The sequence below is a fragment of the Chiloscyllium plagiosum genome, unplaced genomic scaffold, assembly GCF_037043375.1.
Source record: "Chiloscyllium plagiosum isolate Xiang-an unplaced genomic scaffold, Cpla_swu_hap1 HiC_scaffold_23, whole genome shotgun sequence".
Lineage (NCBI taxonomy): Eukaryota > Metazoa > Chordata > Chondrichthyes > Orectolobiformes > Hemiscylliidae > Chiloscyllium > Chiloscyllium plagiosum.
Window position 1 is genome coordinate 27,011,915 of NW_028270161.1, and position 20,714 is coordinate 27,032,628.

The window sequence follows — 20,714 nt, forward strand, 5'->3', positions numbered from 1 at the left end:
GAAAATGGAAGGTGTCGCTTAGTCCCGTGTGAATCTTGTTATACACCTTCCCGTGTGAATCTTCTTATCTGTATGTAACCAGAATGGAATGTGTTTTTTAGCCTTGCTCTGCTGTTCACATGAATGTTTATATCTGGAAAAGGGTATATCAGCTGGAGAAGTCTCCAGTTCGGTAGAGTCTGCTCCGGGGTTACGTTTAACCGCCGAGCGTGGGTTGTTGGCAACCGCTCTACGAGAACTGACGGCTCCCAGTTTTGGTAACATGTAGAGTGAGTATAAGCCAGACCCGTTGTAAGTACGAGACTGGTTGTGGGGACACTGCGGGGAATAAAACACTTATATTCTAGCAGACTCGCCTCTTGGCTGTTTGTTCTGTGTCAGACTACTTTCCTGCGAGCCTGGTCCTTGACCTTGAGAATTTTTTAAAACACCAATATCCTATACACCTGAACTCCTACACTCACAGCACTGACAAATGAAAGCCAGCATGCCAACTGCCTTCTTCATCACCCTATCTACCTGCAACTCCACTTTCAAGGAACAATGCGCCTGCACCACTGGGTCTCTTTGTTCAGCAACACTCCTCAGGGCCTTACCATTATCTGTATAAGTCTTGCCATGATTTCCCTTACCAAAATGCAATCCCTTTCATTTATCTAAATCAAACTCTATCTGCCATTTCTCAGCCCATTGACCCATCAGATAGAGGTCCCGTTACTCTCTCAGATAACCTTCTTCACTGTGCACTATACCATAAATTTTGTTGTCATCTGCAAACTTACTAACCAAACCTCCTATACTCACATCCAAATCATTTATGTAAATGACGAAAAGCAATGGTCCCAACACCAATCCTTGCAGCACATTGGTCACAGGTCTCCAGTCTGAAAAACAACTCTCCACCACCATCCTCTGTCTCCTACCTTCAAGTTAACTTTATGTCCAAATGACTAGCTCATCCTAGATTCCATGTGATCTAACCATGCTAACCAGTCTATCATGAGGAACCTTATCAAATGCCTTGCTGAAGCCCATATAAACAATGTCTACTGATCTGCCTTCATCAGTCTTTGTTATTTCTTCAAAAAAATTCAATCAAGTTAATGAGACACGATTTCTGACATACAAAGCCATGTTGACACTATCCCTTATCATTTCTTGCCTTTCAAAATGCATGTAAATCCTGTCCCTAGATTCCCCTCTAACAACCTGCCCAACACTTTAGTCAGGCTCACTGGTCTACAGTTCTCTGGCTTTTGCTTATCACCTTTCTTAAATAATAGCGCCACAGTAGCCATCCGCCAGTTTTCCAACTCGTCACACATGTCTATCGATGAGCGAGATATCTCAGCAAGGGGCGCAGCAATCTCTTCCTGGGGATTTACCCACTTTTATGCAATTTAAGATGTCCAGCACCCCCTCATCTGTAATATGGACACTTTTCAAGATATTATTGTTTATTTCTCCAAGTTCTGTAGCTTCTATGTCCTTCTCCAAAGTAAATGCTGATGTAAAATATCGTTTAGTATCTCACCATCTCCTGTGGTTCCACACATTGCTTGTTGATCTTTAAGCAGCGCTATTCTCTCCCTAGTTATTCTTTTGCCTTTAATGTATTTGTATTCATTTCCTTTCTTCTTTTTTTGCTCTGCTTCTTTCTCTACCTTTTTGTTTTCTTTTGGGTGGGAGGTGATTTGCGATGTGACATGGTGTAATGGAGAAAGTTGTGGGCTGCAATTGGCATGCAGTTAAGGAAAATATACACGCATGTGTGTGAGAGAGTTAGCAGGAGTGTGAGAGTGTTTACTATTCAGATTACACACCTGTTGTAGTTTTTGTTTTCATGTGGATATATGTTGAAACAGGTCTGATTCAATGTCCTATACTACACGCATATATTAGCCACAGTGATACTTCAGCATATGGATGACATGCTGTAGAAATCAGTAAGCTTATTTAAAAATGTGTTACTTAAGACACTTTCCTGGAACATGAAGCTTCACACTGCACTTCATTCACAAACAACAATGACACCAAAGCATATGGTGACATGTTGCTGAGCACGGAAACATTTTTTGGCTGCATTGAGACAACAGAGGTAAGAGATTGGTACTGGAGTCAAGCAGATTGAAATGATGAAGTGAGCTGCCACAGAAAAGCATGTGACAAGATGCAGTAAAATAGTGACATTTTTGGTCAGTTTCTCTTCACCAATAGAGGGCTGTCAATTTTGAGCAGTGGAATTTTTGAATAAGTTTTTTTGATATGACTAAGTATCAAATATTCCCAGATCAAGTATAGTCGAAGTAAGGTGCCCTCTACTTCACTAAGGTAATCCTTCTCAACTCTTGCACTAATCTTTAATCCTGAACCCTAACTGACTGTGCCAAACTGAGTATTAAATCAAGAATCTGTCCAAGTCAGCATGGATTCACTAAAGGGAAATCATGCTATGAAAAATCTTCTGGAATTTTTTAGGGAAGTGACCAGTAGGGTGGACAAGGGTGGATCAGTAGATGTTGTGTATCTGAAGTTTCAAAAGGCTTTTGACAAGGTTCTACAATAGAGGTTAATAAGGAAAATTAAAACTCATGGTATCAGAGGCAATGCATTGACATGAATAGAGAACCAAATGGCAAACCAGGAAGCAAAGAGTTGGTATAAATGGGTTCTTTTCTGAGTAGGAGGCAATGATGAGTGTGGTACTGCAGGATTCACTGCTGGGATTTTAGCTGTTCATAACATACATTAACAATTTGGACAAAGGAATTGAATGCAATATCTCCAAACTTGCAGAGGACGCTAAGCTGGGTGGCAGTGTGTACTGCAAGGAGGATGCTAAGAGGCTTCAAGGTGACTTTGACAAGCTGGCTGAGTGGGCAAATACTTGGCAAATGCAATATAATGTGGATAAATGTGAGGTTATCCATTTTGACCGCAAAAACAAGAAGGCAAATTATTATCTGAATGATAGCCATTTAGGAATAGGTGAGATGCACTGAGACCTGCGTGTCATGGTGGAACAGTCGCTGAAGGTTGTCATGCAGGAGCAGCAGGCAGTGAGGAAAGTTAATAGCATGCTGGCCTTTATAGCAAGAGAATTGAAATATAGGAGTAGGGATATCTTGGTCCACTTATACGTGTCCTGGGATAGGCCACATCTGTATACAGTTTTGGTCTCCTAGTCTGAGGAAAGGCATTCTTGATATTGAGAGAGTTCAGCAAACGTTCACCAGACTGATTTCCAGAATGGCAGATTGACATATGAAGAATGGGAGAAAGTGAAAACTGCAGATGCTGGAGATCAGAGTCGAAGGCTGTGGTGCTGGAAAAGCACAGCTGGTCAGGCAGTATCCGAGGAGCAGGAGAGTCGATAATTCGAGCATAAGCTCTTCGTCAGGAATGAGGGGGTGGCCCAAGTAGGCTGAGAGATAAATGGGAGGACGGTGGGGCTGGGCTGGGGGGAAGGTAGATGGGAATGTGATAGATAGATGAAGGTAGGGGTGAAGGTGATAGGTCAGAGAGGAGGGTGGAGCGGATAGGTGGGAAGGAAGATTGATCCTGTGTGGTTGGAGGGTCCCAAGGCGGAAAATGAGGCGTTTTCCTCCAGGCATCAGGTGGCTAGAGTTTGGCGGTGGAGGAGGCCCAGGACTTGCAGTGAGAGGGTGACTTAAAGTGCTCGACCACAGGGCGGTGAGGTTGGTTAGTGCATGTGTCCCAGAGATGTTCTCTGAAACATGGCCTTGATGTGGTCTCCTCTACACTGGGGATTCGATGTGGTTTGATCTACGTTGGGAATTCTGTGGTCTCCTCTACATTGGGAAGACAGCACGCCAACTTGCGAAACATTTCAAATAACATCTCTGGGACACATGCACGAAACAACCCCACCACCCTGTGGCCCATTACTTTAACTCCCCTGCCACTCCACCAAGGACATGTAAGTCCTGGGTCTCCTCCACTCCAGCCACCCTACGTCTGAAGGAAGAACACCTCATTTTCCACCTTGGGACTCTCCAACCACACAGGATCAATTTGGATTTCAACATTTTCGCAATTTCCCCTCCCCTCACCTTATATCAGCATCACCCTTCCAACTCAGCACCACCCTCTTGAACTGTCCTACCTGTTCCATCTTCCTTCCCACCTATTTGCTCCACCCTCCTCTCTGACCTATCACCTTCATCAACCTATTGCATTCCCAGCTATCTTTCCAATCTATCTTGTTGAAGAGCTTATGCTCGAAATTACGACTCTCCTGCTCCTCAGATACTGCCTGACCAGCTGTGCTCTTCCAGCACCACACTCTTCGACTCTGACATATGAAGCATGACTGGGCTTGTACTCACTGGAATTTAGAAGAATGAGATCTCATAGAAACATTTAAAACCATGATAGGATTGGACATGGTAGTTGCAGAAATAATGTTCCTGATGTTGGGGAAATCCAAAGCTAGGGGTCACAGTCTAAGAATAAGGGATAAGCCATTCAAATCTGAGATAAGGAAGAATTTCTTTGCTCAGAGTTGTGAACCTGTGGAATTCTCCCCAAAGAAAGCAGTTGGGGCCAGTTCATTTGTTATACTCAAGAGGACACTGGACGTGACCCCTGAGCTTAAAGGGATCAAGGTGTAAAGAGAGAAAGTGGGAATGAAATACTGAGCTTACATGATCAACCATAATCATATTGAATGGTGGTACAGGTGTGAAGGGCTGAATGGCCTACTCCTGCACCACTTTTCTATGTTTCTACGAAAGAAAATCAAATCATTAGTACAAAATCAGCCAATGTCATTAGATGCTGTCACCAGTCCATATAGTTTCCACAAATAATAAGTCTCACTTATCTGAAATGAAGTCAGCATATGACAGGAGATGTTATGTTCCTATGGTTCTTTAATCCAACCTAGTTATTACTGACTGAAATGGACCTTTGCATAGTGTTAAAGCAGTAGAACATCTGTTGCATAGTGTTACCAAGCAACTATGCAAGTGACTATTAATAAAAGGTAGCAATGCCATTCATTTGTAATGGGGCTTCCCAAGGTGGAGGGTTGTCGAAAACCCGATTAGGGTCACAAGCTGAGATTTTAGGGCCATGAGCTCTGATGCAGAAAGAGCTGAACTGTTCCTTCATCACCAGTCCCCAACCCTTATACTCAGATATATTCTGTACCCCTCTCGCATCTTGTTCTCATGGTTCTCCAGTGTTCACTGAGGCATGGCAATGACTTTCAAGCCTTGAAATGGGTTCACAGCGGGAAAAGGTTTGGGAACTAATTTACAATATCTTACAGATACCTTTTTGTGTTGTTGCAGGGTTCATGTCTGATCAACCTTTTGGATCCCAATTCATGTGCAGTGTTGTAGCGTCTCATGTCAGTCACCTTCCACAGACAAATCTGAGCTTTGTCTGGATTGCTCCACCAGCAGGAACAGGCTGCGTGAATTTTATGTAAGTATAAGAAGCAACATTATTTCTAGTAAACCACTCCGTATACTAAATTAATATTAATATTTGGTTCTATTTAAAATTCTTGCAAACATAAGTTTTTGGGTGTAATTCATCACTACATAAGCTATTTGTTAAAAAAGTAATTAAAAATGACACCAGTAGACTAATCAGTTTTGTTCTTTTATTACAAGATAAAGCTGTACACATTTGTACAGGCACAAGTTATTTCAACAAAACAAACATTCACTTTAAATCTTTGAAAATTGAAAATTTATTTTTTTTCACAACATGTCCTTATGTTTCAATTTTATTCTTTGTCCAGTGAAGTGTTTCAGTTGAATTCTGCCATTCAAAACCATCCTACCAGAAATTCACGTAATATACATCTAGTCAATCCAGAAACCGACTTGGCACATAAATCAACAAGGCACACTGGTCACGATATGCAGAATTCAGTTCCTCTAAACTTGTGAATCAGCTTAGAAAAACTATTGTTCAAGTCTAAAATGGAAATTTTTCTCTTTGATAAATTATTTTTAGTAACAATTTTGTTCTATGCAACTATCGTTCTCTTATATCATTCACTTTTTATTATGCTCTGAGGTGATTGCTTAATATTCATTCTTCTTGCTCTCTTTTGTGAATCATCACCTTCCCACCATATATGTATAAAATTACATATGGTAATAAATTAATTATCTCCGTGGTAAACATGAGGATTCAATTTACTTTTGATATGTCACGACTCATGTATGTCTCTCTCTCTCTCTCACTCTCACTCTCACACTCACACTCACACTCACACTCACACTCACACTCACACTCACACTCACACTCACTCTCTCTCACTCGGAGTCAGTCTTCAGGCAAATATTTACAACCACCTCTGCCAAAATTGACGCATAATTGAAGACTCATTAAACTGGAATTTTAAGGTCTATTGTGTTTGATTACTAGGCTTAAAATGGATGTAATGGTATCTGCAACTGAGCTGATGAGACCCAAAATGAACTTAGTCCATTTTGGCCTATACTCCTGTTGGTGCATTACGGAATGTGCCAATCATAATGCTCCAAGACCACTGGAAAGGAGCAAAGAGGCACATTTAACATTGAACAGCTTCATTACTGGATTATTCCTGTTGTTTTGATGGCAGATGAAGGACCACACTTTAGCCTGCTCCAAAGAAGGATGCCAACAGTAACTGCCCTACTAGGTAACACCATTGTAAAGGCAGTGCAGTCAATTTAATTGCATTTTTCCTTATTGGGACCACAAGTAGCAGGAGTCCCCCTTCTAACCCCTACTGCCTTTGATCATTGGAATGAAGCTTTGTGAAAATAGCCTACTCCCCAGTCTTGTTAGTTTCCATGATTCACTACCAATAGACAGTCTCCATGCTGCCTGACCCTATTCCTTCCCAACTATTTCAAGCTTGATTAAGCAGGGGACTGGTGCCATTCAGATAATACAGGTAAACTCTTGTGTGGCATCTATTGCATATTTCCAACAGGAATGATATCTGCTTCTGCCACCTTCCCATTGGAAGACAATATCAATCTAATTTTGTTTGTTTTTTATCTAACACATTGGCCCAAATCTCCTGGTCTGAGTCAGAAAATCTATTTCCAAATATACCAGACAAAATGGCACACTGCTTTCTAACTGTAGCTTTTGGGAGTGCCTGCAGAACTCACCGAGCCCAGGACCCGTTGCAAAGAATAATGCAGAAATCTTTTGGAGTAATTACGTCCGTTTTTTACAGTACCAGCTATATTCACTAGATAAGCACAGGTTAAATGCCCAATGTCTCTTTTTACAAGCCAAGGAAAGAAGGTAAGTGTGTACTGTAAATATTTAACTGGGAAGAATGAATATAGGGTGAAGGTGGCCAGTGGGTGAATGAGGCAGTGTAGAGTAGCAGGTGGGAGAGTGAGGTAGGATGACGAGTAGGTGTGGGATAAGGTGATAGGGTGGCAGGTGGGTGAAGGGTAGATTGACAAGAGGGTGAGGGGATAGGACGGGTTGAGGGTTGGTCAGAGGGGGTTGAAGGGTCAGGGGAGAAATCCGGTGGTGTGGGTAGATGGAGCTGCTAATAGGCATAGTTGGATCATCATGGGTGTTATGGGGGCTTTATCAGGAGCATAGTTGGATAGGGAGGATAGTTGGGGGTGGGGGAGGGAGGTGGAGGTTCAGCATTGGGAGAGTTGGGAGGGGAAACAAGAGAGGAATCAATATGTGATAGGTCTGTTTTATAGTTCCAGGCAACTAATATTCTGGAACTTTTGTGGGCCAATTTTCTTATCTACTACCTGTTGTGTTATAAAATAAGCAGTCGCCTTAAATCCCCAGGGTGGTATTTTAAGTAGGACTCATTTCATTAACTAGTTCATTCCAATCTTTAGTCATAGGTGCAGATGAAAATGTAGGAACTGCATTAGTTGGCACGGGGCAGTTGGATTATGTAAAATTTCAAGTGATAAGAACATTTGAAGGTGAGAGTTCTGAAAACTTTTAGAAAGATTCAAGACATGCCAGCCTATTAATTGACTTTTCTAAAGCAAAAAAGGCAAAGGATTAAGAAATGTACAGATGATGTACAGTAGAAACCTGTTGTATGGGCTTGAAACTACAGCAGATTGCTACTGAGATTTGCTCTGCCAGCTCTACGGTGTATTCTAGCAGGAAGTATCTTCAGCAGATGGCACAACACTGAAACTGGCTCTCTATTAGTCCATCTCTGAAAAATTCTCCACAGCCGCTGCCAGGCAGCATTACCTGAAATAAATGTTAGTGGCATTTTGGCAGATACTTCCAATCAGGTTTTGCTGACCTAATATGCCTTCTGACACTCAGTAACACATAAAGCATGATTTCTGAGCAATTGTAATTGTTTAATCAAATGTTCACCTTTGTGAACAGTTGATGTCATAATTTATATTGAGAGTTAAAACAAACTGCACACAACATTTGTCTGCCAAAGTGGGTCAACCCTGTCTACCCAATGCTGCTGTGTTTGAGGTAATAGTAAGCTGGGCACGGAGTCTGTCTTCTGTACCAGCCATATCTCCAGTAATCCTCCTTCTCATTGCGGCCTCTCACACTGGCAGATTCCCTTGGATAGTCCCCTGTACATTGACTTATCGTATGACTTGTTGCCTGCCAAATGTGATTGGCCAGTTACAATGGGCATTATTTATCATGACACATGGGAACTGGGTGAAGTACTTGTGAGAACTCAAAATAATGTTCATACGTCCCTTGCATTATAGGTAGTCGCAAACCTACTTGAAACAGCATCTTTCACTGCCCCTCTCCTGTCTCCAGATTTTTTTCCTTCTAATGTTTACAGCCCTTTGATACCCAAATTGGGTATCAATTAATTTTTTACATCTTCATTTCTGTCTTTTGAGCCTTGCTGGTGTCTTGCAAAATAAGCTTTGGTTCTTCCACTTGATTTTTTCAATTCAAAAAGAGTCTACAAGAGAACAATAATTCCCGAAGAAGGCAACATAACAACCAATTATATGCAATCAGCAAAGGAACACCTTTGTGCACATTACGTTATCCAAGAAAACCAGTAAAACAGCAAAATAATTTTCACAACAGGACGAAAAGAAAGATTTGGGAGACCTGGCACATATACCTAGGAAAAAATCTGTAGCTTGGGAAGGACTTCTAAACACTCAAAACTTTTTTAAAAATCTTTTCACAACCTATTCGGCATTCTGGCAGGTGGTGAGCAGTCTACATGTGTAACAAATGAGAGAAAACTGTGAAGCATGGAAATATAACAATTAAAAGAGCTCCATTATCTATGCCAGACATTCCTTATTGTATTACACAAATAAGTTACAGCTTTCTGATGAGACATTTATAGCGTCTTAAATCTTAGCTTGTTGTTTAAAACACTACAGCCATCACAGGAATAAATTTGGACTAAATCCAGGCAACAATGTGGCATTTATAGTCTGGTTTGTGGAAGATTAGAACAAAATATGCAATTAGTCTTTTACAAAGCCATTTATTGCCCATTTTATAATTCTCACGACACTTTTCTATTAAATGATAATTGTGCCAACTTAAAAACTGCTTTAATTAGGAATTTGTTTTTTAGTTTAAGTGTGTCCTGGGAAACCTTAAGCATGTAATAATAAACTAATCAATCGATAAAACAGTGTAGTACTCTAATAGCCAATAAAACAGTGCCCACAAAAAGGTGAGAGGCCCACGTAAAAGTCACTTATTCTGTGTATCCAGAATTGACTCTTTCAGAGGAGAAATTTATTTTGTGCAATGCCCAATTATATTTCTTTTAGTAACACTGTCATACTGCTGGCCTGCCCTTTACCGTAATGAGATTGCATTTTATCTTTCAGCAGAATTCTGAATCTTGCTCACTGCAACTCAATTCCACACCAGAGGCACAAATTGACATTCACTTTGTGCTCACACACATGGCAGGTTGATTAATCCCAAGGACTCATCTAAAACTAGTGTCATATCTCACCATTTGACCAACATGTCTAACAACTGGAACAAATGAAAAAACTATATTTGTAACCTCTCGATTGGCTGAGGGGAATGGATTCTGGATCAGTGGTGCTGGAAGAGCACAGCAATTCAGGCAGCATCCAACGAGCAGCGAAATCGACGTTTCGGGCAAAAGCCCTTCATCAGGAATAAAAGCAGAGAGCCTGAAGCGTGGAGAGATAAGCTAGGGGAGGGTGGGGGTGGGGAGAAAGTAGCATAGAGTACAATGGGTGAGTGGGGGAGGAGATGAAGGTGATAGGTCAGGGAGGAGAGAGTGGAGTGGATAGGTGGAAAAGGAGCTAGGCAGGTCGGACAAGTCCGGACAAGTCAAGGCGACAGTGCGGAGCTGGAAGTTTGAAACCAGGATGAGGTGGGGGGAAGAGGAAATGAGGAAGCTGTTGAAGTCCACATTGATGCCCTGACGTTGAAGATGTTCCCTAAAGCGCTCTGCTAGGAGGCGCCCAGTCTCCCCAATGTAGAGGAGACCGCATCGGGAGCAACGGATACAATAAATTATATTGGTGGATGTGCAGGTAAAACTTTGATGGATGTGGAAGGCTCTTTTAGGGCCTTGGATAGAGGTGAGGGAGGAGACAAGGCCCTAAAGGAGCCTTCCACATCCATCAAAGTTTTACCTGCACATCAACCAATATCATTTATTGTATCCGTTGCTCCCAATGCGGTCTCCTCTACATTGGGGAGACTGGGCGCCTCCTAGCAGAGCGCTTTAGGGAACATCTCCGAGACACCCGCACCAATCAACCAAACCGCCCCGTGGCCCAACATTTCAACTCCCCCCACCCACTCTGCCAAGGACATGGAGGTCCTGGGCCTCCTTCACCGCCGCTCCCTCACCACCAGACGCCTGGAGGAAGAACGCCTCATCTTCCGCCTCGGAACACTTCAACCCCAGGGCATCAATGTGGACTTCAACAGCTTCCTCATTTCCCCTTCCCCCACCTCATCCTAGTTTCAAACTTCCAGCTCCGCACTGTCGCCTTGACTTGTCCGGACTTGTCCTCCTGCCTAGCTCCTTTTCCACCTATCCACTCCACCCTCTCCTCCCTGACCTATCACCTTCATCTCCTCCCCCATTCACCTATTGTACTCTATGCTACTTTCTCCCCACCCCCACCCTCCTCTAGCTTATCTCTCCACGCTTCAGGCTCTCTGCCTTTATTCCTGATGAAGGGCTTTTGCCCGAAACGTCGATTTCGCTGCTCGTTGGATGCTGCCTGAATTGCTGTGCTCTTCCAGCACCACTGATCCAGAATCTGGTTTCCAGCATCTGCAGTTATTGTTTTTACCTGAGGGGAATGGAGGCCATTGCCCATCCTTTTGGAACAACATTCGCGTATCTCTAAGGACTGACCCATGTTCAACTGCTGTTCACATGGAACCCTTCTCCACTTTGCCTTTAAAGTTCTCATTTGAATATTTGCTACTTACAAAGATCTGCACCTGCAGTGGTTCCACCCGTGCCCACATCCTAAGCTTTTGTGCTAACCACAGTGGCCATCCTACTTGTCGTGCCGTAGCCCCCAGGGGCTCTGCATTGCCATTAACAGCCGGGTAATGGCCTGATGCTCCAGCACCATTTTCAGGGCTAGTTGATTTGGCAGGTGAGTTGTTACACACTCGCCAGCAGATTCTGACTTCCATAGCCACCGTCCTTTTGTCTATATCAACCAACACCTTTTGTGGAGTCTGATGAAGGTCGACATCGGGCGCCTTAATTCATCTGGTTCTGTTTACCAAAATTGATCCACTTGGCACTCACATTTGTAAACAGTCCAAGCAGGGAAAGGGTTATACTGAACCTGGTTCTGGGGAATGAGCACAGCCAGGTGAGTGATGTTTCAGTGGGGGAGTATTTAAGGACTAGTGGCCATTATACAGTGAATGTTAAGATGCTCTTGGTTTGGGATAACAGCAGCCCTCGGGTGAAGGTGTTAAACTTGGAAAAGGCAAACTACAAGAATATTTTGCAGCAACTCGAGAATTTTGATTGGAGGCAGTTGTTTGAAGGTAAATCCACATTGGACATATAGGAGTATTTCAAATGGCAGTTGATAGAAGTTCAGGAGTAGCACATTCCTGTGAGAATGAAGGATAGGCATGGCAAGTTATGTGAACCTTAGGTGGCCAGAGATGTTATTACCTTGGTTTAAAAAAAAAGGAAACATTAGTAAGGACTAAGAAGATGGGAACTGGTGAAGCTCTTGAAGTGCATAAGAAAAGTAGTAAAGAACTTAAGCAAGAAATTAGAAGGGCTAAAAGGGGTCATGAAAAGTTGTTAGGAAACAGGATTAAGGAGAATCCCAAGGCTTTTTGTACATATATAAAAATCAAGAGGGTAACCAGGGAAATGGTTGGCCCATTCAAGGACAGGGGAGGGAATGTATGTATGGAACCAGAAAAGGTAGGTGAGGTCCTAAATGAATACTTTGTGTCAGTATTCACCAGAGAGAAGAAAATGGTGGAGGATGATCTCAGGGAAGGGAGTATTAAATTTCTAAGCTAAGTTGCTATTAAAAAGGAAGAGGTGTTGTGCATCTAGAAAAGTATTAAGGTAGATAAGTCTTGGGTCCTGATGGGATGTATCCCAGAAAATTGAGGGAATTAAGAAAATAAGTTGCTGGACAGTCATCTGTGTATCCTCTTTGGCCACAGGTGAGGTCCCAAAGGACTGGAGAGTAGCTAATGTTATCCCATTGTTTAAGAAAGATAGTAGGGATAATCTAGGAAATTACATGCCTATGAGTCTCACATTGGTGCTAGGGAAATTATAGGAAAAGGTTCTCAGGGTCAAGATCTATAGGCATTTAGAAGCAAATTGACTTATTAGCAATACAGAGCTGAAAATGTGTGGCTGGAAAAGCGCAGCAGGTCAGGCAGCCCTTCCTGAAGAAGGGCTCATGCCCGAAACGTCGATTCTCCTGTTCCTTGGATGCTGCCTGACCTGCTGCGCTTTTCCAGCAACACATTTTCAGCTCTGATCTCCAGCATCTGCAGTCCTCACTTTCTCCTCCTTATTAGCAATACAGCATGGTTTTGTGTGGGGGGAGGTTCTGCCTCACTAACTTGATCAAGTTTTTTGGGGAGGTGATGAAGGTGATTGATGAGGGAAGAATAGTTGATGTTGTCTACATGGACTTCAGTTAAGCCTTTGACAAGATCCCTCATGGCAGACTGGTGCAAAAAGTGACATCACAGGACATTGAGATGAGTTGGCAAGATGGATACAGAACTGGCTTAGTCATGGGTGATGGAGGGTAGTGTTGAAAGGATGCTTTATGGATTGGAGGGTTGAGACTAGTGGTGTTCCACAGGGATCAATGCTGGGACCTCTGCTATTTATGGTCTACATTAAATGATTTGAAGGAAAATACATCTGGTCTAATTAGTATGTTTGCAGGCGATACAAAGATTGATTAGATTAGATTACATTACAGTGTGGAAACAGGCCCTTCGGCCCAACAAGTCCACACCGACCCGCCGAAGCACAACCCACCCATACCCCTACATTTACCCCTTACCTAACACTACGGGCAATTTAGCATGGCCAATTCACCTGACCTGCACATCTTTGGACTGTGGGAGGAAACCGGAGCACCCGGAGGAAACCCACGCAGACACGGGGAGAACGTGCAAACTCCACACAGTCAGTCGCCTGAGGCGGGAATTGAACCCGGGTCTCCGGCGCTGTGAGGCAGCAGTGCTAAAGATCAAGTATAGGTGCAAATTATACAGTGAGTGGCAGACCACTTAGGAGCACTGATATGCAGAGGGATCTGGCTGTGCAGGTCCACAGATCATTGAAGGCAGCAGCACAGGTAAGTTAAGGTAGTAAAACAAAGGCCTATGACATTCTCGTTTCGTTGGAAAGGACATTGAGTATAAGGATAGGCAAGTCATGCTGCAAATTTATAGAACTTTATTTAGGCCACACACAGAATCTTGCATACAGTTCTGGTCACCACACTACCAGAAGGCTGAGAGGGTACAGAAAATGTTTGCCAGATTTTGCACGGTATGGGGGATTTTAGCTGTGAAGAAAATTTGGATAGACTGCATTTGTTTTCACTGGAATGCAGGAGGTTCAGCAGCAATGTGATAGAAATTTATAAGATTGTGAATGGCATAGCTAGAGTGGAAAGTATGAGGCTTTTTCCCAGGATGGAGAGGTCAGTTACTAGGAGACATAGGTTTGAAGTGTGGGTTGGAGCTTAAAAGAGATGTGCAAGGCAGGTTTTTCACACAAAAGGTGGTGAGTGCCTGGAACGTGCTGCCAGCAGAGGTGGCGGAAGCAGATACAATAGCAGCATTCAAGAGGCACCTGGATGAATACATGAATAGGAAGGAATAGAAGGATATGGATTGTGTAAGTGACGACAGTTTTAATATGGAAGGGAAAAAGGTGTCGACACAGGCTTGGGGGCCTGTTCCTGTGCTGTATCTTTCTTTGTTCTTTCTGTCCCTCATATTATGGATCAGCTTCAAATGGTAGTCATTTTCATATGCTGAAGTTCCAGTGCTGTGGAATCTTCCCCATTTATCCTTATGTGGCAAAGAATCTATAGCACCAATGGCAACAAGTAAAACTGTAGGTATACAGCTGTCTGAAGATTTTGAACATTTCTAGATGTGGACCTACTCAAAAGTTTAGAAAAGATCAGTATATGTAGACAAATGGAAAATCACACTGGCCAAGTCTGTGTTGGCTGTTTCAGTGCACCACACATTTCTGTCTAGGAAAGTGGTCAGTGTTGGTGGCAACCTTTAAATTTGTTAGCAACAAAAACAGAAACTGCTGTAAAATCTCAGCAGGTCTGGCTGCATCTCTGGAGAGAAATCAGAGTTAACATTTCAGGTCGAGTGACCCTTCTTCAGGGGTTCTGAAGAAACATTAACTCTGCTTTCTCTCCACCGAAGAGAGAGTGAGGACTGCAGATGCTCTTTCTCTCCACCGATGCTGCCAGACTTGCTGAGAATTTCCAGCAATTTCTGTTTTTGTTTCTGATTTCCAGCATCCGCAGTCCTTTTGAATTTTTATATTTGCTAGCACCACTGCTCTGAGAGACGGCCTTTGTTCATTATGTTTCCAAAGAGCTCACTCATTTACATCATCCAAAGTCACCCACTGTGATCTAATAGCGATATTAATTTTCGCTTTCAGTATCAATCATTCCCATGTGGAGTAATCATTTTGTTAGGCTGCCAGCTTCTATATAAAATTAACTGTCCTTTCCTAAAGAAAAATAGTCATGCAATCTCAACACTGTCACAGTAATCAAATAGCTAGATTTGACAGGTTGTGGCTTCCAAATGAAAGATGGGCCTATCATCTTTTGCTGGGGAATAAGGTTGTACCATGCTGGAGATGTTGCAGATTTTAAGATTGCAGCAGCATTTTCATATAGTGCTTTGCTAAAGTGAGTAAAAAATTCAATGGAGCTTCTCTCTACAATCTCTGGGATGGAGGAAAGTTACTACAGGCAATTGGGAGGGGATGTTACTAAGAATGTAGGACAATATTATTCCTTTGGTCTCTTTCTAGGCAGCATCGAAAAATTTGCTGGTTGGTCAACCAAGACTATTGATAACATCCATGATCTAGGTTAGATCTTGGGGATAATATGGATTCAGAAGGTCAAATTGGACAGAGATGGTAAAAGGAAATTATTCTGGAAACCTTTAAGTTAAAATGATGAACAATGTGATTTTTAAATAAAATAAGTGCTTAACATAAGTTACTCTGCCATAACATTACACACAGAGAAGATGGATGGCTGATAATAACTGCTGAAATTATAAATGATTTAGATTTGACTAGATCTACTATTATTTTAGTGAGAAACTCACTGAATTATAAAATATCTTAGCAGCGTGGATTGTTTTAAATGGAGTGGTAAATTTTTAGTGCTTAGGTTCACAGCAAGCTATCTCACCCAATACCATCATGCACTGGAAAATTGCAAATATAATTTCCATAACATTGTAAAATTGATTATAGTCAAAGAAGAAAAATTTAGCTCGAAGCTTTGTGATATTGATTGGGCTAGATTTTCCAGATAGTGGCAATCTCCTGGCCCTTTTCTTTTTACAAAAGAAAAGTGCTCACATTTCCAAGACGAGTTCTGCTCAGGGCTCCCTGAGAAATGTAGAGCTATACTTCCATTCTGAGGGTTTTGGATCTGGTGGCATTCCAGCAGCAGAGGGTGGGTTAAGTTGTATCCAGGATGTGGGAGGGATAAAGTCAGGTCTCGTGGAGGGGAGGTGAGGAAGTAACAGGTTGGGTGTGTGGGACTGGATCATCAGGTCTGACTCCAGTGACAGCGAGTTCGGCTTGGGCAAGAGGGAGGAAAGGCGTTTGGATCAGGGTTTGAGGTTATTTACGTGGTCTGAGGGAGGTGTGTGAGGCAAGTCATTTTAATAATTACTCAAGAATTAGACCATGCATTGTAATTTACTTAATTTCATTGGAATCCTCCAAAATCTCTGATTTGAATGGATACTTTTGGAGGGTTCCAGGTGTAGAGGAATTGTCCAGCAGAAACTTCAATCTCCCAAACAATGTCTTTCAGGTGTGGTACAATGGAGGTTCTGCAGCATCTCTATGCAGAACTACCATCTACTCAGAATAATGACTGTCTGGCCAGCAGAAGATCTGGGCCACTATAGGATATAGAATGTTTAGACTTGTAGTGAATAATTTGATGACTAAATACTACCAATTCTTTGCTCCCTGCATCAATAGTTAATTCATCAGAATGACCTCAGCCATCATCTATTCACCCACCAGAACCTTACTAAACTCCATAATAGATGAATATGGTTATGTTTGCCTCACAGGATAAGCAAACTTAGTTAAAAATGTAGTGACAAAGTGTGTGAATTACAAGAAAGAGTCAGATTGAGAATGTTGGAGGAAAGATCGGTCCACACCTTAACATGTCCAACGCTACCGTGACTGAAGATTATAGCTTTTGACTAAGTGTTGGTTTTGTTGAGTTTCATGGAGTGTTTCTCGTTACAATTTTCTTTCCGTATCTAACCAAATTTGCTTCATTAATGATTTACCTCACAACTAATGTGTCCATCTCGCACGATTCCAGTCCCATCTTACCGAGCACCATTCCCAGATCAACTCGCCACTGCTGGAATATTCCAGAATCCCGTCTGGTTCCCCTTGAGGGGAAGAAATCTGTGATTCTTTACCAGTCTGGCCAATGTCTGACTCCAGCCACAGAACAATGTACTTGACTTTAACCATGCACTGGACTTTAACCATGCACTGAAATGTCAAAGACAGCCATTCAATTGCATCTACTCACAGCAGAAAACATGCTGCGACTTTGCCTAAACCACAAGTGCATTAGTTCAAGGTGATGGCTTGCTACCAACTTTTCAATGGCAAATTGGGATGGGCAATAAATGCTGACCTTGACTGAGAAATCATGGCGCAAGGAGTAATTTTTTAAAAAGTTAGGACCACCAATATTCTTCACATCCCAGACTATTCTGGAGAATGTTATTCTTTTAGAGCAATATGATTCAAAAAACTGAGTAATGAAATAATTTTAAGATCATTCCTAGAAGGTGGCAATACATTGAAACTTTTTTAAACTTGTTTACTCAAAGCTGTGCCAACTTCACTGTTTCAGGCAGAGGATTTGTTTTCCAAATTATCTCTCTAATTTCAAAGTCTAACTTGTCAGTTTAATATCTTATACTTAATAATATGACTGCATTTTTTCATTTTCTCCTGTAGAAATAAAAATAACTAGTCCCTTTTTCCCATTTCTGGTTGATTTCTGTAGTTTTGTCTATAGATTTTGCCTATAGATTTTGAATATTTTAAACATCTGTGCAACCATCAGTTATGTAATGGGCCCTCTGCATCTCATCACTTTGGCTGTAATTTCCAGTCTGCTTAAACTCAATAGATGAACAAAACTTTCATACCTCCAGTTACCAGCTTTTGTCAAAATAAAAAAGGTATTCTCCAGTTTAGTTCAAATAAACTGAAAAAAAAATGTTGACAATAGGAAGACAAGAATTTGTCTGATGGGAAATGGACTTCACATCTTGTGAGATTTGAGATGTAGCTGCTTTGGTTCAGCAGATTAATTTAACCAAAGTACACAGATAATCCACTATGAAATCTGTAACCATTGCCTTATTTTGTACTGACGAAGCAATGATAAAAACTTAGAAAAGGTTTTCCACAATTTGTCAATTATCAGCATTGAAACTGTCTTATAAGCTCTCACCACCATTAGCCCCAGCTACTAGATAGTTCAGAGTTCTACTTACATGATATGATTTAGGGTCCTGCCCCCACACAGCCCCCTTGCCCCCTCAAACGAAAAACCAACAAAACTGCTGAATGAGATATTCTCATCTAACCTGCCTTGTATATTTCAAAATAGAGGACCAATGCAACCAATGTGGTCATTTCCAAAGATTACTGATTTTTTTTTAACTGGCTTTTCCCTCACTTTCTTCATTCCATTTGAAATGTATTTACCATTAATCTTATGAAGCAAAATTTGGGAAAAATATCTTAATATTTAAAATAAACATTTTGCATCGATTGCAGTCATGAAGAGGCTATATGAAAACAAAAGATTGTGAACTGATAATGGAATTTGAACTGTCATACTGGAGTTTCAACGTTGCATTGATGCAATTTCTACATGTTGGTGACAAGGTAAAAGCCAGAAATTTCCCAGATTTGTCACTTTAAGAAATATTAGTGGTCAGAGTAAATTTCCTCCTGTCATTAGAATAGAGTTAAGGGAGCTTTCCACTTTATCTAGCAATGATGTAATCTGCTTTGGAGAACATATGTACCAGCTTTGTAATTTACACTAACTTTAAGTATAGAAAGGAGCAATTATGGTATAAGCTTATATGAGATGAATACCTATGTACAGTATCACTCTTTTAGGAGTAGTTCAAATTTTCGGGTAATATGTCAAACAAGTTTCACTGTTCTGAAAGACAAAATGGTTTAACTGTGCCCTTTATTATCTCTGTAATTCATGTTTGTTCTCAGTTAAAAATTTGCAGCAGAACAGGTGAAACGTTGTATGGTGACTGCCAATGATTGCTGTTGCCATAAGTCTCTGATTTGCATCTGTCATCTGGAAAAATTAAATGGGTAGACGACTGAAATCATTAAAGACACAGCCAGGCAGAACTGCTGTGCTTTCATTTATCGTATTCAAATGCTCAGTCAATTGGGAAAGAGTCTCAGCAGTAGACCACATGTTGGCTTGAAGTTATAAACAGAACAGAAATGTTAAGATTAATAAATGCAACCTACCATGTTTTCTCACCATTTTACTCAGTTGCTGTACTACAATTTTTCTGAATCTCTTTCCTGAATATCAGGTGAAGTTTAATGGTCTGCATATTCGATAACTCCCCAAATGAACTGACAGTATTATGGCACAATAAGTGGTGTTGGACTTCCTATTAAATCCCTACTATAATTTTTCACAATTTCATGTAACCCAACTATATCCACAGTAAGATGCAATTAGACAGTAATTGTATACTTCGATAATTAAACAATACTGCAGATGCTGGAGATCTGCAATGAAAAAAATGAAGTGCTGGAGAAACTCAGCAGGCCTGACACATCTGTTGTAAGAGAAGCAAAGCCAATATTTTGAGTCCATCACGACTCTTCCTTAAAGCAGTTTAGAGAAATGAGTCATGATGGATGTAAATTGTTGACCCAACCTAGTCCCACCTGACAACACCTGGCCCATATCCTTCCAAACCCTTCCTATTCATATACCCACCCAAATACCTATTAAATGTTGCAATTGTACTAGCCTCCACCACTTCCTCTGGCAGCTCATTCCATACACGTACCACGTGAAAACGTTGCCCCTTAAGTCTCTTTTATATCTTTCCCCACTCACTCTAAACCTATGCTCTCTAGCTCTGGACTCCCCCACCCCAGGGAAAAGACTTTGTCTTTTTATCCTATCCACAACCCTCATGATTTTATAAACCACTATAAGGTCATCCCTCAGCCTCCGACACTCCAGGGAAAACAGCTCTAGCCTATTCAACCTTTCCTTATAGCTCAAATCCTCCAACCCTGGCAACATCCTTGAAAGGGTTCAGAAAAGAGTTACAAGTTTCACAACATCTTTCTGATAGGAAGGAGACCAGAATTGCACGCAATATTCCAAAAGTGGCCTAACCAATGTCCAATACAGCCGCAACATGACCTCCCAACTCCTGAACTCAATACTCTGATCAAATAAAAGAAAGCATACCAAATGCCTTCTTCACCTGTGACTCCACTTTCAAGGAGCTATGAACCTGCACTCCAAGGTCTCTTTGTTCATGAGCACATCCTAGGACCTTACCATTAAGTGTATAAGTCCTGCTAAGATTTGCTTTCCCAAAATGCAGCACCTCCTATTTATCTGAATTAACGTCCATCTGCCACTTCTCAGCATATTGGTCCATCTGATCAAGATCCCATTGTAATCTGAGGTAACCTTCTTCGCTGTCCACTACACCTCCAAGTTTGGTGTCATCTGCAAATTTACTTACTATACCTCTTTTGCTCACATCCAAATCATTTATATAAATGATGTAAAATATTGGACCCAGCACCAATCTTTGTGGCACTCCACTGGTCACAGGCCCCCAGTCTGAAAAACAACCCTCCACCACCATCCTCTGTTTTCTAC

General features: G+C 41.6%; 1 protein-coding gene across 1 annotated transcript in view; it reads left to right on the forward strand.

Moving 5' to 3' along the window:
- Positions 1 to 20,714, forward strand: part of reln (reelin) — a 391,311-nt gene that overhangs the window by 77,687 nt on the left and 292,910 nt on the right. The window contains exon 3 of the mRNA XM_043713852.2: positions 5,319 to 5,454. Within this exon, the coding sequence (XP_043569787.2) occupies positions 5,319 to 5,454 (136 nt within the window). The remainder of the gene's footprint in view (positions 1 to 5,318; positions 5,455 to 20,714) is intronic.